We start from the raw sequence: 25,064 nt of genomic DNA, 5'->3' as shown, positions 1-25,064 counted from the left end.
GGTGACGTGGTTGAGTTATTGGCGTTCACGGTCGGTTAGCGACCCAAAAATCACGGAGTTATCTATGTGCGACAGCCTGCGATTCTGGAGAGTCTGGTGGAAACCAGAGATAGCTCCCCCCCCCCACCTCGTGGTCTTCTCAACCCGACCCCCGGCCGCAACAATACCTTATCTAGAATTCCAATTCCAGATAAAATAAAATGCTGCACAGGTCTGGTTGCTTATAATTGGTGAGCATAGCTGCAAAAGATCTTCAGAAACTTTTGAGAGGGGAAGGATTGTTTGGGAGCGTTTGGCAGACGCTTCAGTCAGAGGTAAAAAAAAAATCATTATCATCACGTCAGCGAATATGTAATAACTTAACGAACCGTCAAAACACCGTGAGTCGATCAATGAAAATAAACTTATATTTCTTCTCTCCTCCAATGGTAACACGTCGTCAGATGAAGAGAAATAAAACAAACCCAATAAAACGGCTTCAAATATTTACCTCAGAGGGAGAAAACTGATCATTTCCACCACCTCGGTGAAAATAATTTATATATTTAAAAAGTTAAATTTAATCGGAGTATAAATACATTCAACGTTCAACTACTGATGAGTGATGAGCAACTCCAACCGAAAACGGACGAATTTACCTCATAACCCCCGAGTACGTGCAGCGTAATGACGAAATACACGATGAATGCCAAGACCTGGTTCTGCGCTCTGCGTCATGACGTAAGCACGTGAGGTCTGAAAACCGAGCGTTTGAGATTTACGTAATGACGTCTCAACATTGCGTGATGACGAGTTTTACGTGCTGACGTTTACGGAAATCGAACGGAGTTATGGCTTCTCGGCGGTTCCAAGATTTGAAAGAAAGGCAAAAGCGTCGGCGTGAGTTACTTGCCAAGCAGGTCAGGCTAGCTTTGTGCATGTTTTAATAATGCGGTTAACATGTAAAGCAAGGTGGATAACCGCTTCAACGTCAGATTTCGTGTTAATATCAGAGCTGTCTGTTTGGAATGTTAAATGACCGTCTCCTGCAAGACAAGTAAACCAAACTGAGGAGTAAAGTCTGCAGTTCGTGCTGGGGATTTGTACCACATGCAAATTGTATTGGAGCTGATACTTGTACATCTGTTCGTATGTCTGACTGACTGTCGATGTTGAAATGTTTTTTCCCTTCCTGTCCCCAACTTCGACGAAAAGCTCGGAGCAGCCGGTCCGGACCAGTTGGGCTCTGTACTGTGTAGCCGTGCGGAGCAGGAGGAGATTAACAGCCTTCGGAAAGCCGCACGGTAAAGCATTCCGAACCAACGGGACTCCCAACGGTACCGATTTCATTTCTCATGTCGCCCCGCCTCTTGGCAGTAAGCCCCGCCCATTTATTCAATCAAACTCGGATCCCTCCGACTCGGTATGTGAACTAATTTTCAACAGACATCAATATATAACTAATAGGTATCATTGAAAAGGGCTTGACAAAAAAAAGAATAATAATAAATTTATTATTAGGGTACCCTGTGAGTACAGGGTACCCTATTGTTTTTCTTCTGTTTATTATTACGCATTATTATTATTTTTATTATTATTATTTTTCCGCCGGCATTTTGCACCCTTTTTCGCTTTAAAAATCATTTTCTCTGGAATACTAAGTCCGATCGACAGGAAATTTTCACCATAGTGTGTATCTTTTTTCATAGCACAATCACGTTATAATTATGACGTCATTGGTCACGTGGTACGGTCGCCATCTTGAAAAAAGCGATAAACTTTGGACATCTGTATCTCGGAAACCGTGCAATGGAAAAATTTTTCGTTTGATACATTTTACTAAGCTCCCTATGGGGAACACGTGTGATTTTTCGTGACGTCATAGGTGAAGCGATATACCGGTGAAAATTCGTCAAGTAGAACGCCATATAGGAAAAATCTGAAAAATTTTGAGCGTCATCTACAACAAAATTCATCGACAAAAATGTTATTTTTGACGTCATCGATGACGTAATTTGGCCGCCATCTTGTTTTTTAGTGTTTTTTAAAAAAAATCTTCTCCAGAAGGGCTGGACAGATTAAGGCGAAACTTTACAGGTACATTCCCCGTGACGTCCTCTTTCAAGTTTGTTAATTTGTTGTTGATACGTCACATGGTTTGGCGGCCATCTTGAAAAAACCCTAAAACCTTCAAACATCTTCTTCTCCAGAAGCGCTGGTCCAATCAAGGCGAGATTTCAGAACTATATTCGTGACATGTATGCGATGCAAGTTTGTTAATTTCGAAGTGATAGGTCACATGGTTTGGCCGTTTCATATTGGAATGAAAGAAAAATATTAATTAATGTTTACTCTGGAACTACTGCATCAATAAATGTGAAACATCAAGTTTATGGTGGAACGCTCACGCGGAATGAGGGTTTGAAATTTCAACGGGATCGGGCCCAGGGTTTGGCAGCCATGTTGGTTTTAAGAAAAATATTAAATAATGTTTACTCTGGAACTGCTTAACCTGAAGAAGCGAAAATTTGCAGTTCTCATCCACCATCGTGTTTGCACACGGGGTGCAAATTATGACATCACAAGTCACATGGTTTGGCCGCCATCTTGGATTGAAGGATAAATATTAATTAATGTTTACTCTGGAACCGCTGCCTCTATATATGCGAAACTTCACATTTATAATTCAGGTGACATGCGAAACAAAAGTTTAAAATTTCAACCTGAACGGTCACGCGGTTTGGGAGCCAGAATTATTTAATTATTTGAATCTGGAAGCCAGTAATAACGAAATTGAATGCTTTGTGCTGCCCGGTTCGTAACTCGTCTGTTCCGCGCCCTCTCGAAGCAGGCCTGTGTTTATATCACTATTAAATAATGTTTTCTCTGGCACCGCTTATCCTGTCAATGCAAAACTTTGCGACTCTGATTTAAGTCTCATGTTGTATCAGTTGTATCAAAGGCACTTCTGGGTACCCGGTCATCACTGCCAGGAGTGATAAAGTGGCAGTTCTAGTTGTTATTATTATTATTATTTTTTTTTGTGTATACACTGTTGCTTGTATGAGAGCTCACACCCAGAAACACTGGAGCAAGAGGGACAGGAGAGCGAAGAAAAAAAAAATGTGGAACAGAGACATGAGGATGAGATCTGTGGAAGAGAATGGGATGGGGCGGGAAGGTCAGGTATGGGAGCATGTGCCAGAACAGCGCGTCGCTGCGTCCACTTTCCGCCGGTACTCCAGGGGCCTCCGTCTGGCCATCCCCCAGGCAGATGCCAGGCCCATCCCCATCTCCTTGAGATGATGGTCAACCTGCTGCAACTACGAGGCACGTGGTCGGCCAACTGGTCTCCTCCACTCATGAGACTCCCTCGCTGAGAGAATCTGGTGAGCAGGATCAGCGTCAGGAAAACGAGCCACATGTCCATACAGCCGCAATTGATGCTCACGGACTATGCAGGTAACAAATCTCATCCGAGTCTCTCTCAGCAACCGCTCGTTGGACACAAAATCCAACCAGCGATAGCCAAGGATTCTCTGAAGAGACCTGGTGCCAAAGTCTCCGTCTCAGATCCTTGGTCAGAGTCCAAGTCTCGCATCCATAGAGCAAGACTGGAAGTACCAAGGACCTGAAGACTCGAACTTTCGTCCTCCCGCACAGGTACCGGCAGCGCCACACCCCATGATCCAGTGAATCCATGACTCCCCAGGCCCGACCCAGACGTCTATTGACCTCTGACTCACAGCCAGCAGAGACATGAATATCACTGCCAAGGTAAGTGAATCTCTCCACGACCTCAACATCCTCACCACAAACAGACACAGACAGGACAGCAGCATCCAAGATGTCAACGAAAGCCTGGATCTTAGTTTTGACCCAAGAAACCCGTAATCCCAGCGGTTCCGACTCCTCTCTCAACACCTCGAGGGCCCCCAAAAGGATGTCTAAAGTCTCCGCAAAGATGACTGCATCATCTGCAAAATCAAGGTCTGAGATCTTGACATTCCCAAACAATGCACCGCAGCTTGATCTCTTCGACATCCTCCCTAAAATCCAGTCCATACAAGTGCTGAAAAGTGTGGGGGCCAGTACACACCCCTGACGAACTCCAGTAACAACTGGAAATAAGTCAGAGATGGAACCACCACACTTCACAGCACTCTCAGTACCAGAGTAGGGTTCAGACATCAGATCGATCAGTTTTGGTGGCACCCCACGAAGACCAAGAATCCTCCAGAGGACATCCTGATTCACTGAATCGAACGCTTCACAGAGATCAACATAGGCGGCAAGCAGCCCCTGCCGAAACTCTCGTCTGCGTTCGGTGAGGACACGAAGGGCAAGGATACGGTCAATCGTTGACCTCTTTGGTGTAAAGCCTGACTGCTCTGGACGCTGATGCTCAAGCAGATGGTGGCGAACCCTCTCAAGAATTATCCGAGCAAAGACCTTGCCGGGCACTGAGAGCAGCGTCACCCCTCGGTAGTTGTTGCAGTCTTGGCGATCACCCTTCCCTTTCCAGAGAGGGACAACAAGGCCCCTGTTCCAGTAAGTTGGGATGATGCCTGTGTTCCAGGCAGAGCACAAAACTGCATGCAACGACACGAGTGCAGCATTTCCACCAGCCTTGAGAAGTTCGGCATGGATGCCACAGATCCCTGGAGCTTTGCCCCGTTTCAACTGGTTCACCGCAGCCCCTGTTTCCACAAGCGATGGTGGACCACAGTTGATTCGAGGGTCAGCAACAGGGATTGTAACACCCTTGACGTCCAACTCGACAGCTGGGGGATCAGCCTGGTACAACCGCTCAAAGTAACCGGCCCAGCGGGCCTTCACTTCAGACTCCTCTGTCAAGAGCCTACCACTCTCTGCTCGAACTGCAGTGCTCCGAGGGATGGGCTTGGATGAACGCAATGCGTGAATTCCCCTGTAAGCGGGACGAGAATCACCTGTCCACAGGTGATGCTCTACCCCCTCACAGATTCCTCGCACATAGGCCTCCTTGTCCACCCTCAGTGCACGTACCGTTTTACGCCTCAGCTCCCTGAACAGCTCAGCTCTGCCATTCAGCCTGGCCCTGCGACTCTGGTCAATGGTATCCAGTGTCCCTTGAGAGACAAAATTCTTCTTTGCCCTGCGGTGAGCTCCAAGACATCCACCGGCAACATCAAGGACGGTGGTCTTGAAGGCGCTCCACAACTCTTCAGGACCCCCCAAAGCACCCAGACCCCCCAAGTGTCCACTCAGCCTGTTCACAAACTCCTCAGCTACTCTCTCATCCCTGAGCTTCCCAACATCCAGCCGAGGCTGGGATGGTACCATTCTCCAGGATTTAAGGTGCAGCTTTAGAGTTGCTACAACAAGCCTGTGGTCAGTATTGAGGAACTGAGCACTCCGGTAGACCCTGCAGTTCTGGATCATCCTCCAACGACCGTCAATGAGGACATGGTCAATTTCCTTTGCCACACCGCCAGCGTTGGAATACCAAGTCCAGCGATGAGCTTGTGGGCGCTGAATCCATGAACCAGCCACCCTAAGTCCATGACTTCTTGCAAAGTCAAGGAACTTAGTGCTATTCTGGTTCATAGTTCCTGACCCATGGGGACCAACACATGTCTCATAACTATCCCTATCAGTTCCAGTCGATGCATTGAAATCCCCCAAGACAAGAAGTGTATCTCGTCTGGGGCACTGATCAACCACAGACTCGAGTGTGGCGTAGAATGTGTCCTTCACGGTGACATCACTCGCCTCAGTCGGAGCATAAACAGAGACCAGGGAAATGACACCTAAGGAGTGACGAATCCTTAATCTCATAATACGCTCGTTGACCGGTGTTACCTCAATTATCATTAGGGTCAGCTTATTGGACACAGCTACAGCAACTCCTTGGGTATGGTAACCATCAGAGCGACCAGACCAATAGTAGGTGTAACCACCCACCATTATCTCGCCGCAATCCGGTCTCCGAACCTCAGAGAGAGCTGCAATCCCGATGTCCAAACGCTTGAGCTCAGATGATAACAGAGACAGGTGATCATCCTCTCTTAGGGATAGGACATTCCAGGCACCCACCCGAAGGGACCGCCTCAGGTTAACCCAAGGAGACCGCCGTCTGGTGGACGACACCTCAGCACCACTCCGACACACTCTCCCGCAATCTGACCCAGGGATGTTACCCCGTGGTTTCCCTCCTATCATCAAAGATTGGGGGTCCCGAAGGCTTTGCCCCAATCCCGTCATCCGGTGCGCTGCCCTGCGAAGGGAAGCTGCACAGGAGGTACTCCCACGGAGTGGGTTTTCAGATTTTTTTGCGTTTTTGCGTTTTGCGGAATGAAGGGTTTTACGGTGGCCGGAGTGCAAATCCTGCCACCAACCTCCTCATAAAAAGTAACCCAACTGCAGGACACAGTTGGGCACTAGATATGGATGGCCGTTGGCTCACAATGAGCTCCTCCGCCCTTTGACAGGTTTTGTTTTTAATCCTGCTGGGTGTCCATATCCAAACACCCTCCTCACCAGAAAACCTGGTGGGGGAGACTGTTTTGTCGCCGACAACCCGACCATGGAACAGGTTAGTACAGGTTTACATGGTACCTGTAGCAGGTCACAGATCGAACCTGACCTGACACACGTTGGGGCGGGAAACGCAGGGGAAACAAGATGGACGCCACAGGGACTTTCAGGTCCTTACGACGGGGACTTTCAGGAAGGAAAGCAGGGAATTTGAAGTAGGTTGAAATGAGAAATTTTCTTTCTTCAAAAGAAATGTGACAACCTGTCATCTTCTTCCACTATACTAATAGATCTTTCTGCTCCTGAGCTAAAAGTATCTCCAACGACTTGTATCGCTCTACCTTTCGCTGTCTCTCCGACCAATAAAGAAACTCTTTTTGGTTCTCTTTTGTCCTCTAACTCCACATTGGATGACTTTTAACATTCCACCTCCATCTGATGCTCCCCTCACCAATCCTATGTCCCTCCCTATAATCTCTTTTCATGCAGTCAAAAAAGTTCTCCTCTCTCTGGACATAAGCAAGGCCGACGGGCAAGATGGCATTCCTCCCCGTATTCCATTTTCTAAAGCATCTTCAAGGAATGTGCTTTGAACAGAACTTGCAACCGTGCTTACTCGTTTGTTTCGTTTTTGTTTGAAAACCCAAACTTTTCCTTTTTCCTGAAAACATGCCTTCGTACAACCTATTTTAAAGAAGGGTGATCGTTCAAAGTTCAAACCCTTCTAACTACCGTCCCAATGCTCTGACTTCAACTGTTTCCAAAGTCTTTGAATGTCTTCTCAATTGCCATTTTCTAAAGCATCTTGAATGGCACGGTCTTTTATCTGACCACCAATGCGGCTTTCACAAGGCAAGATCTGCAGGTGATATCCTTTCTTGCATTACGAATGTCTGGGCCTCTTCTTTGAGAGAATTTGGGGAATCCTTTGTTGTCGGCCTTCATATCTCAAAAGCCTTTGACAGAGTTTGGCATCGGGGTCTGATATCCAAGCTTTCCTCCTTCACTCTGCTCTCTCATATCGAGCTTTCTTTCCGACCGCTCTATCTCCATAATTGTTGATGGTTCACCATCGACCCCCCTTCCCTATCTACAGCGGTGTATCTCAGGGTTCCGTTCTGTCCCCAACTCTCTTCCTTATTTTTATCAATGACCTTCTTTCTTCCACAAATAACCAATTGTATTCCTATGCTGATGACTCGACATTACATTCCGGATACGGATCTGACAAGAATTTTTAAAGTGATTCTTCACCACTGAGAGATAGGGCCAAAAATGATATATAGCACGATATCTCAAAAAGTTGTGTACGGATTCAGCCGAAACTTGGTGGACACGTTGCGTGTATTGCAAGAAAGAATTGATTCAATTTTGGTGAACATCCAAATCCGGATCTGGATCTGATAATTTTTAAGTGATTCTTCACCATTGAGAGAAGGGGCTAAACTGATATATTGCACGATATCTCAAAAAGTTGTGGACGGATTCCGATGAAACTTTATGGACAGGTTGGGTGTGTGACAAGGAAAACTTGATTCGATTTTGGTGAAGATCCGAATTCTGATCTGGACATGAGGGTTATTGGTTCACGAAAAAATATTTTCACGAAAAATATGTGACCACTATATATTCGTTATTGTTGTGTGTCTGTCTGTCTGTCTGTCCCGAGCATAGCTCTGTGGGTTTTGATCCGATCCTGATAAAATTTTGGTGGGAGGTTTATATCATGATCTTGTTGTGTTTTCCTGAAAATGGGCGTGGTGCGCCCATTATGGGCGGAGCTATGCCCAAAAAACATGTTTTTAGGGGGTTGCCGATTTCAATTTGCATCTTCTCCCAGGGGGTTTGTCGAATCTGACGGGTTTCGGTATTTGGTTAGCCCAATGGCACCTGCATAGCCCCACAGAGCTCGATTTTTTTTTTTTTTTTTTTTCATTTTCGTCACAAGGTCACGTCGGTATAATGGATCGTCCTTGCGTCAGCGTCCACGGCCACGGCCAGGACACTTATTTGCAGCATTCTTCAAACTTTTCTTCGCCATGACGAGGATGTTCACACTTCGATGTCGAGCTTGGCTATGATTACAATTGTCCATCGGCAGCGTCTATTTAAAATAGTCGAGTTTGAGCGTTTTAACACGTTCAGAAGAAACGCTTCAAATTTCCAAACCCCAGCGTCAAAAAACAAAGGTGAGTGACAGCAATTTAAATCGTTCATTGTAAACAATGAAAATAGTTGAGTGGTACCGTTTAAAAGTCGTTGAGTGTAAAAAAAATCCAATTGTTGAGCGCAAGCGTCTACTTTCAATAGTGGAGATGCAGCCATTTAAATCGTTGGGTGGCAGCCTATGAATAGCAAACCCCACGTCACGGCAAAGATAGACTGCCGCACGATATGGATAAGTTAGGCTATCGTTGGGCATAGTTTGTGAACGCCGGCTACACGATAATTATTCGTTGGTATACCGTATCTATAAGTTATCGAAGTGCTCTATGCACATTATTAGTTCATTGTGCATTTCTCCAACCCGTTATGAATAGACCTAAATCGTGAAAACAAGCCATAGCTCATTGTTGAAAAAGCCCCATAAAAAATTAGCCGCGAATTACTTCGAACAATGGTGCAAAGATGTCTCCTACCCGTGGACACGCGGATGCAAGGAGGATCCATCATAACCCACACCCTCCCCCTCACACTCACCTACTACTGCCAACATGAACAAACTACTACTAATACTAATACTGATACTGATACTGATACTGTTACTGCTGACATGGCCATCGACTCAAAAAGGACTCGAAAACACTGTTGGGTTCCCCTTTTATGAACACCATTTTTATATACCAATTCCCAAAACCGCTGGGAACACGTCTTTATATGGCAGTTGTAAGTTAGAAACACGTTCATTTATTTTTTTTTTTGTCGACCGGAAGACGTCATTGGAATACGTCTACATACGTCGATGTGTGTTGGGACTACGTAAAGAATTGGTTCAAAGCACGTCAAACATAAGTTAGAAATAAGTTTCGCGTAAAAAAGACATTACCGCGACGTGTTTCGACTTATGAGTAGCTTAAAAGTAGCCTTTGTGGACGTGTGTAAGCGTCCGCATATCGTGTGTACAACTTATCCCCATCGCATGCGGAACGTGTGTCATACGCCAAGTACGTCGTAAAATTTTGAACATGTTTAAAATTTCTTGACGTGCTGTACTTACTACGACGTATGATAGCGTACTTTAGCGTTCTACTCACGTCTACCAAACTTACTCGTACCGTATTTGACATGCCCCAACGTTTTAGACACATTTTTCTTAGGTCGGCATACGCTGGCAAGATCGCCAAGGTGTGACCGCGATGTTGTCACTTCCATTTCTACGGCAGTTATGATTCGAATCGTTGTGCGTCAGCCTTTTAATAGGCTACGTCACGACATCGTCGGCGATGCGTGCAATGCGCTATGCCTAAGTTAGACTATCGTTGGGCATCGGTTGTGTAGGCCGACAACAGGTTCAGCATTCGTTGGTATAAGTTATTTTATAACACAACGAAACATTCTGTGTCCGTTACTAATGCGTTATACATAAGACCAAGTCGCTATGAATACGTCCGAATCTTTAAAAAAAAGAAATCAAAAGTTCAACGTAAGCCAGCGTTTTACATACATTTTAATACGTTGCCATCGCTGGCTAAAACGTCAAGGTGTGACTGGGCCTTTAGTCAGCTTGTATGTTTTTTTATTTTTTATTTTTTTTTTGTTTGTCTGTAATCACGTATAAAAAATTCTGCAGAGCACAGTTATCATTGGAAATTTTTGTAACTTCCAATATCAGAGGCCTATAGAGGTCCCTTTCAGCGCACAGAATTTTGAAGGTCAAGGTCAAAGGTCAAGGTCACTTTGTCGCAAATCAGGGGAGTCGACGAAACCCTTATTTTTTGAGTAATTTTGATCGGATCGTCTTCAAACTTCATGGGAATATAGTTCATGGTCTGGCGCTCAGCTGATTAATTTTTGGTGGCGATTGGCCTTGACCTTCATATGGTTTTTTTTTTTTTTGGTCTGTAATCACGTATAAATCACTCTGCAGAGCACAGTTATCATTGGAAATTTTTGTAACTTCGCATATCAGAGGCCTATAGAGGTCCCTTTAAGCACATAAAATTTTGAAGGTCAAGGTCACTTTGTCGCAAATCAGGGGAGTCGACGAAACCCTTATTTTTTGAGTAATTTTAATCTAATCGTCTCCAAACTTTATGGGAATGTAGTATATGGTCTGGCGCTCAGCTGATTAGTTTTTGGTGGCAATTGGCCTTGACCTTCATGGTTAGCACCTGAGGTCAAACATATTTGATCACAAGGTCAAATTTTCAAGTTTTAGGAACCATATCGTGTAGTACCTCAAATTGAACACCTCGATGAGTGCTTTCTAGATATGTCAAGCTTGAGACATTATGATGTCATTTGGTGACGTTATGAGGCAAACACATATTTTTCATGGTTACTCTGTAGAACGATTCTCATCGGAATCTCTCGTAGGCAGATATTCCTCAAGGAGTCGCTCCTGGTGGATAGCAGCTCTGTTCACCTCAGTGTGACCTTAAAGAAGTTACACGTGGTCACTTTTTGGCAAAATACGGGTCACCCTGCGGGTGACATTGGTTTATTTGTTTGTTTGTCCGCTCGCCTCTAGCCCAAACTGCTCAACCGATTGTTCTGAAATTTTCAGATTAATGTCCCCGACCCTCCGACGGTCCCGCATTGAATTTTCGAAAATTTGGTCGACCAAAAAGGTCTACATCGGCCAATTTCAGCCAAGTTTTCTAAAATCCTCAAATTTCATCTGATTGACTTGAAATTTGAACATGAGGTCAGTGAATTCAACCACCTATTACTTTTCAGGTCATCTTCGGTCAAAAGGTCAACATCGGCCATAATGTCAACCCAAAATAGGCCAATTTTTTAAATTGCTTCTGAAATTGTCAATTTTCATCTGATTGACTTGAAATTTGAACACTATTTGCATATCAGGTCACTGAATTCAACCACCTATTAATTTTGAGGTCAACATAGACCAAAAGGTCAACATAGGCCAAATTTCTAAAATCCTTAATTCTAATCCAATTAACTTGAAATTTGAAAAGCATTTGCACATAAGATCACTGAATTAAACCACTTACCAATTTTGAGGTAAACTTAGGCCGAAAGGTCAACAAAGGCCAAAATTTCTAAAATCCTCAATTTTCATCTGATTGACTTGAAATTTTAAGAGCATTTTCATGTCAGGTCGCTGAATTCAACTACCAATTACTTTTAAGGTCAAAATGTCAATACAAGCCTAATTTCTAAAATTTATAGATCGGGCGAAAAACTAAATACATCACAGTATCTCAAAAAGTTGTGGACGAGTTCTGACAAAACAAGGTGGATGAGTTGAATAGGTGACTAGAACAAGCGGATTGGATTTTGGTTCAGGTCCAGCCCATCAGTGGGATACAAAAGGTGAACTGTTCCACCTGGCAGAGGTATGCGCTCTACCGAGTGCCGTTCTACTTTGTGCTGTTTTGCCAAGTTGTCTCTCTATGAGTGATTTTTCATTTTGTCTGATTATTGCCGACAGGTCACAATTCTAAACGAAACATCATGAAACTTTACTGATCGTCATGGAACTTTGAAAAAGTTGAAGAGGTAGTCTCAACTGAGAAGCCTATTGATTTTGAGGTCAAAGGTCATCTTGAGGTCAAATTTCTAAAATCGTCATTTTTCATCCAATTGACTTGAAATTTGAACAAGATTTGCATATTGCATCGCTGCAATGGGAAACCAACTATTTTTGAGGTCAAGAAGTCAAAGGTCAATTCAAGTTGAAACTTCAAAAATCATCAAATTTCATCTGATTAACCTGAAAATTAAGCAGCAATTGCATAGTGCATCACTGAATTTGGAATCCAACTATTTTTGAGGTCAAAGGTCAAGTCAAGGTCAAACTTCTAAAATCATCTATTTTAATCTGAAAAATAATTGATTTTCATCCGATTGACCTGAGCTTTGATTAAGATTGTCAATTTTAATCTTAACTCGAAGACCCGTGAACCTGTTGGGTTCCCGTTGTGACAGTGGTTGATGAAAAATAAATAAATAAAAAGACAAATTTTAATATTATTTAGTGGTCAAACTTTAACTTCAAGAAAATTTGAGCATTTATCTCAGGAGTCATCGTTCAACGAAGCACGCGTCTAAACACAATTTTATTTATTAACGAACACGGAAGTATTAGATCAAAATGGTGATGCTTATTTTATGCTAAAAAATATATCGTTCCTTGTCTATACTAAATGTTTGAGATTTTTAAATAAATCATTTCAAGAAAAAAAAGATAGTTCCAGCGAACTATACCATTGAGGTTGTTTGCATTGATCAAATACTCCCGAAGAGTAGTTGAGTGAATAGGTAATTGATTTTCTAAAAAAAAAATTGTTGCCTGATTTGAACGAAACTTGATACTGCACACCGTAGGATGGTGAGTAATGGTGAGTAAGGTGGGCCGAAAATTTTTGCGCTATCGTGTACCGTTTTGGCTGTATTTCGGGAACATACATATATACAAGATGAGAGTTTTAGTAATATACTAGACGACCCGTGAACCCGGTGGGTTCCCGTTGTGACAGCAGTTGATGAAAAAAAAAAATCATTTCAAGAAAAAAAAGATAGCTCCAGTGAACTATACCGCTGAGGTTGTTCGCATTGATCAAATTCTCCCGAAGAGTACTTGACTGACTCAGGAATTGATTTTTTAATATTTTTTTTTTCGTTGCCCAATTTGAACGACACTTGATACTGCTCACTGCAGGCGAATGGTGAGTAAGGTGGCGCTATCGTGTACCGGTTTGGCTGTATTTCGGGAACATACAAGATGAGAGTTTTAGTAATATAAAGATGAAATGAACAATTTGATGTATCTATGGCAATCTTTAGAGAGGGGGTGGATTTTGCAAGTATCTTGCTCTGCACGACATCTTTTTCTTGTTTGTTTGTCTGTCTCTCTGTTTGTCTGCACAGAACTTTCGTGCTTTTCTCCACAACCACTTGTCGGATCGAGAAGAAATTTTCACCATAGGAGCAAATACTCATACTCATGTAGAATGTTTAATTGATAATTTTTACATCATAGGTCATGTGTGGCAGCCATGTTGGAAAATGGAAAAACTTTGGAACACTGTGTATATGAAACCACACAAAGGAAAAAAATTTAAATTTGGCACATGGCAAATGTTCCCCATGGGGAAGAAGTGTGATTTTTTTTTCTTTTAAATGATGCCATAGGTGTCTTTGTTATGACATCATAATTGCATATGTAGAACGCTACACCTGATCAGTATGAAAATATTTGAGGGTCATCTCGGGATAAAATGGTCCACAGAAAAAAAAAATTGATTACGTCATCGGACACGTGATTTGGTAGGCATGTTGTTTTTTGTTGTTTTTAAACCTTCAAAAATCTTCTTCTCTGAAGTGGCTGAACAGATCGAGGCGAAACTTTACACGTATGACCGCCTCGCCATAAAGAACAAAAGGTTCACACATACAGCTCTGGAAAAAATTAAGAGACCACTGCAAAATTATCAGTTTTTCTGGTTTTACTATTTATAGGTATGTGCTTGAGTAAAATGAACATTTTTGTTTTATTCTATAAACTACTGACAACATTTCTCCCAAATTCCAAAAAAAAATATTGTCATTTAGAACATTTATTTGCAGAAAATGACAACTGGTCAAAATAACAACAAAGTTTCAGTCTTTTCACACCTCAAATAATACAAACAAAACAAGTTCATATTCATTTTTAAACAACACAATACTAATGTTTTAACTTAGGAAGAGTTCAGAAATCAATATTTTGTGGAATAACCCTGATTTTCAATCACAGCTTTCATGCGTCTTGGCATGCTCTCCACCAGTCTTTCACATTGCTGTTGGGTGACTTTATGCCACTCCTGGCCCAAAAATTCAAGCAGCTCGGCTTTGTTTGATGGCTTATGACCATCCATCTTCCTCTTGATCACATTCCAGAGGTTTTCAATGGGGTTCAGGTCTGGAGATTGGGCTGGCCATGACAGGGTCTTGATCTGATGGTCCTCCATCCACACCTTGATCGACCTGGCTGTGTGGCATGGAGCATTGTCCTGCTGGAAAAACCAATCTTCAGAGTTGGGGAACATTGTCAGAGCAGAAGGAAGCAAGTGTCCTTCCGGGACAACCTTGTACGTGGCTTGATTCATGAATCCTTCACAAAGACAAATCTGCCTGATTTCAGCCTTGCTGAAGCACCCCCAGATCATCACCGATCCTCCACCAAATTTCACAGTGGGTGCAAGACACTGTGGCTTGTAGGCCTCTCCAGGTCTCCGTCTAAGCATTAGACGACCAGGTGTTGGGCAAAGCTGAAAATTTGACTCATCAGAGAAGATGACCTTACTCCAGTCCTCTACGGTCCAATCCTTATATGGTCTTTTGTAAACCTCAGCCTGGCGCTTCTTTGCTTCTCATTGATGAAGGGCTTTTTTCTAGCTTTGCACGACTTCAGCCCTGCCCCCAGGAGCCTGTTTCGAACCATCCTCGCCATGCACTTTACCCCAGCTGCCGTTTGCCATCATTTTGTAGGTCACTTGATGTCATCCTACGGTTGTTGAGTGACATTCAAATGAGTTGGCGGTCATCCCGGTCAGTGGAAAGTCGTTTTCGCCCTTTGCCAGTCTGTAGCTTTGTTGTCCCCAATGTCTGCTGCTTGACCTTGTTCTTATGAACCACCCACCGTCTTTGAAATTTTAAGGATGGAAGCTACGTGACGCTCACTGTATCCCTCTGCCAGTAAAGCCAGAATTGAACCCTTCTTTTCCTCACTCAAAACTTTTCTTTCCAACTCTTTTGGCATGTTCAATAGTTATTTTTTTTGATTCCAATTACTTTTGAGGTACTACTAGCACTGTTTTTGCCATCCAGCCTGTCCTATTGCAAGAGGATAGTGATGACCACAGCAGTGGTTTTTATACTTTTCCTTGTTAAATAAGATTCCGTTCAGGTGATCACCGAATCAGTACCTCACTAAGTAGAATGAGGTGTGCCTGTGTTGGAATTCAACAGACACTGGAATGGAATGGCTGCCATACATGTAGAGATGCTGATTTAAATTTTTTTTGGAGTGGTCTCTTATTTTTTTCCAGAGCTGTATGACATCCCAGGTCACATGGTTTGGTAGCCATATTGGATTTACCCGCAAACTTATAAAAATCTTCCTCTCCAAAACGGCTGGACAGATCGAAGGGAAACTTAACACAAGTATTCCCCAGCCTTGTGGATACCAGGGTATTCACAAATAATTGATGTCACATGGTCTGGCAACCATATTGGATTGAGCGAAAATCTTTGAAAAACTTCTTTTCTTGAACTGCTTAATCAATCGATGTGAAACTTCACAATTATGATCTGGTAGTGATGGGAAATATATCCTTTAAATTTCAAATTGATCGGAGGCATGGTCTGGCAACCAGAATTTTTTTTTGATCTAGGTTATTATTCTTATTATATTAATACGCTAAGCCATATTTTGTGGACTTATCTCCTCCGAAACTGCCGGACGGATTGTCGCCACTTTCGGCATGTGGGTGCTCTGTGGTCTAATGTACAGCAAAGGCTATTTGAGATCGTGCCAGATGGACAGCTTTGGGAATATTTGGCGATTTTTCTAATTTTTACATTCGTTTGCATGGTGACGTATGACGTCACCGCTGAGAGGCGTAATGACGTCATGACATCATCGGTCATTCGCTGACGTCATTACCTCTGTCAACAGACCGTCACCGCTGAGAGGTGTAATGCCACTCCGAGAAAACAGCATCTGCAATGTAAAACCCTCTTCTGCACATGCTAACTACCTCAAAAGGTGCATTTGACACCAAAAATGTAACAAGAAACATTGTATATAAAGAAATCCTATAAATCACATTGTAAACACTGGATATATTGACGTCCTAACGAACTCTCACTTTAGAAATTTCGCGCGGAGCGCAGGTTTGGCGAGTTGTAATTTTTAATAAGGTTCACTTGGTTGTGCCTGGATGGGTTTGATCGTAGAGTATCAGCTGAAATGTGAATCCTATCCAGGTCCCTCCTGATGACTTCATCTTTGCTTTTTGCTTGTTTGGGTTCCTTCTGATTACTCCAATGCAGGACTGCACCTATTTTAGTCTTCCATTTGATTTGAATTTAATTTATTTTAATCCCATTCGAAATTCAATTGAATAATAATCAATGTCTTTTGTGAGGGTCAAGTGTCTGATCAAAGCAGGGGTTGTATCATAGCGGGACGTCTTAGTACCCGGTCATCACTGCCAGCAGTTATAAAATGGCCGTTCTAATTATGTTTCTTATTAATTACGTAACACACCAGTACACAAACACTACACAAACACCACACAAAACAAGTCCTGGCGAGGGTCTGCAATCTCTGATTGCTCTTTTTCTTGTTAACCTCCGCCATCGAAGATGGACGGAGGTTACTGTTTTCACCCCTGTCTGTTTGTTTGTTTGTTTGTTTGTGAACAGGATAACGGAAAAACTCCTGGACGGATTTCGACGAAACTTGGTGGGGGGATTAGGTATGGTCCAAGGATCATGCCATTAGATTTTGGACTTGGTCCAAAGTCCAATATGGCCGCTATGGCGGCCATTTTGAAAAAATATTTGAATTTTTGTTTTTGCATTTCTATATGTTTTAAGTGATTTCCAACCCCCCCCAAAAAAAAATTGTTAGAGGAAAAAAAAAAAATTTGCAACTTTTTTTTTCAAAAAAATTTCGATTTTTTATTTTATTTTTTATTTTGGCATTTCTACATGCGCATCAATCTCGTTTAGTTTATTCAATCGTGGTTCAGTAGAGTCTGATCCGTTTTAACCTACAATGAATAGGATATCAGGTTCACTTAAGTGACCCAGCAGTATTGGTGGCGGAGGTTTTGCACTCAACCGAGTGCTCCCCCTCTTGTTTCAATTTAATTATATACTTAAACACTAGAGAATGCAAATGGCCTTTTTGCACTTTCAAAACCCTTTTGTTTAGCAGTACTTGGACAAAATACTGTTTTATGACATTTTACATCACCCGAACCAATTTTCTGCTCACAGACCCCACCTGTCTGTTTTTTTTCTTCTTCCCTCCCCCCCCCCCTCAAGACTGTTGGCTAAGGTGTACTCTGAACTCTCCAGCTTTATTTATTTACTTATTTTTCCATCATACCCATTAATTTCCTCTTTCCTCCTCACCCCGGATTCCTTTATTTCTCCTTTCGTAACACTCATCATCTTGCAGTATCAGCTCATTGGAAGATGCGTCACCTGGGAGCATGCAGGTCCTGCCTGGGACAATGCAGGGAGGTTTTTCCCCTTCCTTGGTGAGCAAAGCTACGTTTACCTGCACTCTTTCAGTGTTTGAGTGAGGAAAGTTTGTGAAAGTGCTCTGGCTCACCAGCAAGAAGAGTTGTCTCACTACATTGTTACTTTATTTTTTGTCATGTAGTGAATAATGTTTCTTTAGCATCTGATTTTTTTCATTGTGGTGTGGCTTGGCAAAACATCATGGTCATGCATTTGTTCACTCTTGGCTTTCCTTTTTTCCACAGGAGGAAAATGAGGAAAGATTCACTTTTGAGGAAGACTACAAGGATTCGACAACATTCCTTAAGGTGAAAGTCTTGCTTCATTGTGGTCAACACAAATCAATTTTCTTTCCAGAAGCTCAACGATCTGTGTTGTTTGTGCTTCTTGAAACCGATAAAAAGTTAATGACGTTTAAATGTTTTTTCGGCACAGGGCACACAGAGTCTGAATCCACACAATGATTATTGCCAACACTTTGTGGACACAGGACAACGACCACAGAATTTCATCCGCGATGTTGGTGAGAGACAAACGTGGATCTTGAAAATATTTTGCCCACCTTGAGACCGTACCCGCCCGAAACTACACACTCAACCTCGCTCCACATCTGTCCCCGTGCCACCTCATGCTGATTGTTTGGGCCTTATCAATGTATCATCTGTCCTTTTCCCACTTCATGCTTTTCTCCCATCATACTCAGGATTGGCTGACAGGTTTGAAGAGTACCCCAAGCTTCGGGAGCTCATACGCCTCAAGGATGAGTTAATCGCATGGACAAGCACTCCACCCATGTGAGCACCTTGAGGATGCACACTCTCATATCACCACAACCACATCATGCACATTGCCTTTCTTCAGTTAATGGAATTGTGGTTGCTCTCTCGTTTCTGTTGACTGTGTCCTCCCCCTCTCACCCGATGTTATGTCTGATTTCCTTTCCAGGTACTTACAGGCTGACCTTTCCCGTTTCCCTTTACGATCTCTCGGTATTGCATTTGACGTCGTTCTCCTGGAGCCTCCCTTGGGAGACCCCAATCAGGGGCCCGTCTCAACAGGGGCAAGAGCTTGGTCATGGAGTGAGGTGTTCTTGATCCCCATTGGTCTTTCCACACGTACACACACACACACACACACACACACACACACACACACACACACACACACACACACACACACACACACACACACACACACACACACACACACACACACACACACATATACACATACACATACACATACACATACACATACACATACACATACACATACACATACACATACACATACACATACACATACACATACACATACACATACACACACCCTCCCCTTGTTGATGTTCATCTCTCATCATTATCCTTGAACCACTACTTTTGAAAGATTTTCCTGCTCAATAAATACCTAATGTAGTATTTGGCAGCAGTGGTTCATTGTACATTGTCTTTCGTTGTGTCCCATTCTGTTTGCATTGCTCAGATAAGGAAGCTAGAAGTTGAGGAAATCACAGCGCAAAGATCATTTGTGTTTCTGTGGTGTGGATCCTCGGACGATCTGGATGAGGGCAGACAGGTGACGAACACAGACACGACACATACACGACACAGACACGACACAGACACGACACGACACGACACGACACGACACGACACGACACGACACAACTCTCGGTGATTTGTGTGCCAGGCGGTGTTGTACAATATTCAGATCACATTTGTTTTGTTCCTGCCTTGTGTGCAGTGCTTGAGGAAGTGGGGTTTTCGGCGCTGTGAGGATATCTGCTGGATCAAAACGAATAAGCAGAATCCCGGTCCGGCTCGTGTGCACAACGATAGGGCAATTTTTCAGCGGACCAAGGTGGCGATGGAATGGGAAGATTGTTTGGCAAAATATGTACGATGGTATTATAAATTGTATCTGTTAGGATCACTTACTGACTGAACTATTTATTGGGTGAGAATCTCAGGTGGTTTTCCTCAAATGTTTGTCCCTCTCAAACAAGTGCACGTCATGTGGGATTCGCTCACGAATGGCTTCTTCTGCCTGAATATGGGCCCTGTAGGAAAGATTGGTTGTTGTATAATTTATGTTCTAGTTAGATTGCCAAAGCCAGTCGTTGTTGCTGAAAAGAGATTGAGAGTTCGTGGTAAAGCAGAAGCTGAATTGGGCTGACAGATGGCTGAGAGGTACGCACACTCACCTTGAAACTGTGTAGCCTGGTTTTGAATCCTGACCCAGCTCTAAACTGTCATCCTGGTATTTCACATGCTGGTGATTCATCATTGTGTGTGCTGTCCATCGGATGAACGTGAAATGGGCGTACTGTTTGCCAACATTCATTGGTTAATGTTACATATCCAAAGGTGTCCTTTGTGAAGCAAAGGTGAGCTATCACCAGCACCGTGAACAAATTAAAGATTCTTGCACTAACCAGCAGAGGGCATTGCATCAGCGGCACACCCATGCTGTCAGCCAGTGATACTACCCCACAGCCTTGTGCTGCATATGAACGAAGAAGAATGGCCACTGTAATCAGCACTGAGTAAGGTATATTCTACTACTCAGCGAATTGCTGTCGCTGCCACTGACATCTCATCTGTGTTCCTCAATTATTCACAAGGAATGTGTGAGACATTTGAAACCCCTTTGAGTCAGAAGCAAATTTGGAAGTTTAGTTATCCACTTCCTCTTTTCATCAGCCATTGAGTTGTCCACTTATTCTTTTTATTGGAAGTGGAGTTGTCCACTTCTTCTTTTTATTAAAAGTGGAGTTGTCCACTTCTTCTTTTTATCAGAAGTGGAGTTGTCCACTTCTTCTATTTCATCAGAAGTGGAGTTGTCCACTTCTTCTATTTCATCAGAAGTGGAGTTGTCCACTTCTTCTATTTCATCAGAAGTGGAGTTGTCCACTTCTTCTATTTCATCAGAAGTGGAGTTGTCCACTTCTTTTTATCAGAAGTGGAGTTGTCCACTTCTTATTCGTTTTATTAGAAGTGGAGTTGTCCACTTCTTCTTTTTTATCAAAAGTGGAGTTATCCACTTCTTCTTTTTATCAAAAGTGTAGTTATCCACTTCTTCTTTTTATCAATTTAAGTGGAGTTGTCCACTTCTTTTTATCAAAAGTGGAGTTGTCCACTTCTTCTTTTTATCAAAAGTGGAGTTGTCCACTTCTTCTTTTTATCAAAAGTGGAGTTGTCCACTTCTTCTTTTTATCAAAAGTGGAGTTGTCCACTTCTTCTTTTTATCAAAAGTGGAGTTGTCCACTTCTTCTTTTTATCAAAAGTGGAGTTGTCCACTTCTTCTTTTTATCAAAAGTGGAGTTGTCCACTTCTTCTTTTTATCAAAAGTGGAGTTGTCCACTTCTTCTTTTTATCAAAAGTGGAGTTGTCCACTTCTTCTTTTTATCAAAAGTGGAGTTATCCACTTCTTCTTTTTATCAATTTAAGTGGAGTTATCCACTTCTTCTTTTTATCAATTTAAGTGGAGTTGTCCACTTCTTCTTTTTATCAATTTAAGTGGAGTTGTCCACTTCTTCTTTTTATCAATTTAAGTGGAGTTGTCCACTTCTTCTTTTTATCAATTTAAGTGGAGTTGTCCACTTCTTTTTATCAAAAGTGGAGTTGTCCACTTCTATTTCATCAGAAGTGGAGTTGTCCACTTCTTCTTTTTCATGAGAAGAGGAGTTGTCCACTACTTCTTCTTTTTATCAGAAGTGGAGTTGTCCACTTCTTCTTTTTATCAGAAGTGGAGTTGTCCACTTCTTTTTATCAGAAATGGAGTTTTCCACTTCTTTTTATCAGAAGTGGAGTTGTCCACTTCTTTTTATCAGAAATGGAGTTTTCCACTTCTTTTTATCAGAAGAGGAGTTGTCTACCTCTTTTTTTAATCAGAAGAGGAGTTGTCCACAAATTCTTTTTCATCAGAAAAGTTGTCCACTACTTCTTTTCATCAGAAGAGGAGTTGTCCACTTCTTTTTCAGCAGAAGTGGAGTTATTATGTTGTCAAAACTTAAAACATTGGAATGAAGGAAATGCAGGAAATTGTCGATGGATTAGGAATTTTGGCTTTTGTTCCTTTTGCTGGCAAACATTACCCAAATGTATTGATTTGTTTGCGAAAAATAACCTGGAATGCAAACAAAGGAAAGGCATCTGTATCTGGCCTATTCTACGCATTATTTAACTGCTGTTAGGGTTTCGGGTTAGATCACGATTGAATGAATGGTGTCGTTATGTATTCAAGGTGTTTATATAGAAATACCTAGCCCCTCAGTGGTAAGGTATTTCTATTTAAATGTTTGGCTTCGTTGGATGATTGTTAAGTGGAACCCTTCTTTTTATTCCTTCCAGGAACACTGCCTCATGGGGATCAAGGGTACAGTATGGCGAAGCCTTGATGGGAACTTCATCCACACCAATGTTGACATTGACCTTATCATCAAGGTGATTACAAAAACAAAACCCTCACTCCCAAATGTGGTAATGCCCATGATTAGGTATTTTACTTGCTCATCCAAGCAAAAACTTCCTGTACTTTGAGCACATGAGTCTGTACGGAATCATGAATGGGCAGGTTACTTTGTTGTGGACAGGAAGAACCTGAGGTTGGAAATGCTGAGAAGCCAACAGAAATATTTCACATCATCGAGCATTTTTGTCTTGGTCGCCGTCGACTACACCTCTTTGGCAGAGACAGTACCGTACGGCCAGGTAACTAGTGATGTCAATGACACATTCGTACCACATACTCTGCATCATGCATTCATGATTTGTCTTTTTCCAGGCTGGTTGACCGTCGGACCTTCTCTAACTAATAGTAACTTCAATGCGGATACATTTGCATCTTTCTTCACTGGTGAGCCTGGCCACCTCATGAGCTGCACAGAGGAGATTGAGCGACTGCGGCCCAAGTCTCCGCCACTCAAAATGAAAGGTGGAGCCATTGCGGTACAGGGCGTGTCAACCTCAGGAAGTACTGGAACTGTGACCACAGCTGGCATTCCAGGTGTGGCAGGGGCTCTCGGTGTGGGAGTTGGAGCCACAGGTGGTGGGACTGCTGCCATCAGAGGGGGACTGCCTGCGTTATGGGGCACAGCATCTGGACTGCCAGTGCCTGGATCTGAAAGTAGAGTCCGGTTGCCACGGGGTGTGGGCTTTGGAAGGGGGGCTGTTGGGTGTTACCGAGGGACGTACCGGGGGGTTTATGGACCAAGATGATGAAATAAATTATTCTTTCAGCTTGTTTTCTGGAATATTAAGGTTTCTTATTGATTGATTGCCTCGGTGTATCAGGGAGAAGCCATTTGAATTGTGGCATGTCACTTTAAACTCATGGTCATGACCTTGAATGAGTGTCAAGTCTTTTCTAATGACAATGGAACCTAAAATATTCATCGCTGAAAGTGCCCTTTGAAATCCAAGTTGTATTAAAGTGAGTGAAGAAGAAATTTCCCTTTTTTTAGTGTGCATACATTGTGCATTATGAAGCATGCTGCACACTGGAACAGGCTTCCACAGAACAGAAGCATGCTGCACAGAGGGGACATTATACCTGCGATTGAACAATGTGCATCGTCAGAAGATCATGCATCGTGCTGAATCAGGGTTGGATTGGGTGGAGTCAGCAAACCTGGATTGGGTTGGAATGTGGCTGGGATCCTGGAACACGATGGGCTGCCGATTACAACATACTCTGTGGGATATTTGATGTGCATCAGCCAATGGAGCAAGAGGGAATATCCCAGTTTCTTGTCCATAGTCAGTGATGCAATATTCTGCCTCCAAAACACCATCCTGATAGTTTATTGTCAGGGTTGGAAATTCGTCAAATCGAAATTAGACAACTGAAGAGATACTTTTGAGCCACGCTGATCCAAAAGAAGGATAAAGTGGCTCCTGAAACTTTTGCCAGAATGAGTGTCAGAATGAATGCAGATGAATTAAATAATGGATTGTATTAATTACTTCTTCATTCGAATGCAACAAAAGGCTGTGCGAAAACATCATTGGTTGGGTGTGTGGCTGTCTGTGCCCCTGATGCAATCCCCTCAACTGGTAAGAGCTAGGATTTTGTTCAGAGTGCCATTGATAGCTCGCCTACTCTTCCCGAAGGACACCATTCGATCTTTAACCTCTACCAACAAATTCTGCAGACGGGATTCTCGTTTAATGTCCATCTTCGGGATGGCATACACTGATGAATTACCCTACCTCTGAAACATAGGGGTGTGTGTAGTGTTTCGGGTCGACCTCAGGGCACCGCAGCAAGTGCACCGCTAACCCGAAGGGTGTCACGGAAGAAAATAAACACTGATGTGACCTGAGTGTTTTAAATGTGAAACCAACATACGACAGGAGACAGAAGGGCAACTTTATAAGGAATATTTATTAATCCCTACTCTCTACTAAAAGCACAATAATAATGAAATGTATCACTTCCATGACTTTGCTAAGAATCACAAATTTAAACAAGTGGTGCCAGGCACAACAAATCCCGCCCATTTAAGGCATAAAGTTATTTTGGGGATCAAATTTAAATTTGATACATCCTTAACCTGAATGTTGATTATAAGGAATATTTTAGTCTTAGTTTGAAGTCAATTAAACCATTTTTGACGAAGTTATGACCGTAAAATGATTTTGACCTTTCAAGGCCACGTAAGGTCATGGTGTCAAATGAAAGCCAATAAAGGACTTGATATATGTCTTCCATAGTAAACACGCATATTCCTAACCTTTTTTGATTTATAATGGCAAATTTGTAATTTTGACCGATGACCATAACCCCCAAAACTTCGGACCCTACCGATGATCTTCACAAATATGCATTTTTCACTCTCGGAATGGGTAGGATTATAAGTGACAAATAGAATAAGGTGACAAATAAATAATAATAAAAAGCTTAGTTTGAAGTAAATCAGATCACTTTTGACGAAGTTATGAGCGAAAAACGATTTTGATCTTTTCGTGACTTTGACCTTGACCTTTGATCCAATTTGACCCAAAAGTTAATGGGGTCGTCCATGGTTCATTGCCCACCTGTGGATTAAATTTGATAGCTTTTGCTAAAGCCGTTTTGCCGTAAAGTTGCTAACAGACAGAAAGACAAACAGACAAACAAACCGGACGATTACAAAC

General features: G+C 42.6%; 1 protein-coding gene across 1 annotated transcript; it reads left to right on the top strand.

Moving 5' to 3' along the window:
* Positions 1-754: 754 nt before the first annotated feature.
* Positions 755-23,169, top strand: LOC147010485 (N(6)-adenosine-methyltransferase non-catalytic subunit METTL14-like). The gene is made up of 12 exons (XM_085859684.1): positions 755-899; positions 1,195-1,283; positions 17,861-17,942; positions 18,171-18,233; positions 18,361-18,448; positions 18,629-18,719; positions 18,871-19,009; positions 19,408-19,500; positions 19,669-19,785; positions 22,278-22,370; positions 22,520-22,637; positions 22,711-23,169. Exons 1-12 carry the CDS (start codon positions 831-833, stop codon positions 23,142-23,144), a joined length of 1,476 nt encoding a protein of 491 aa, XP_085715810.1. The 5' UTR covers positions 755-830; the 3' UTR covers positions 23,145-23,169.
* Positions 23,170-25,064: the final 1,895 nt, after the last annotated feature.

This window comes from Eptatretus burgeri, chromosome 16 (assembly GCF_056783735.1).
Source record: "Eptatretus burgeri isolate ZD-2024b chromosome 16, Ebu_testis_v1, whole genome shotgun sequence".
NCBI classification, from domain to species: Eukaryota; Metazoa; Chordata; class Myxini; order Myxiniformes; family Myxinidae; genus Eptatretus; species Eptatretus burgeri.
Note: the sequence above shows the minus strand (reverse complement) of the source record. Positions and strands in the feature narration are given on the sequence as shown.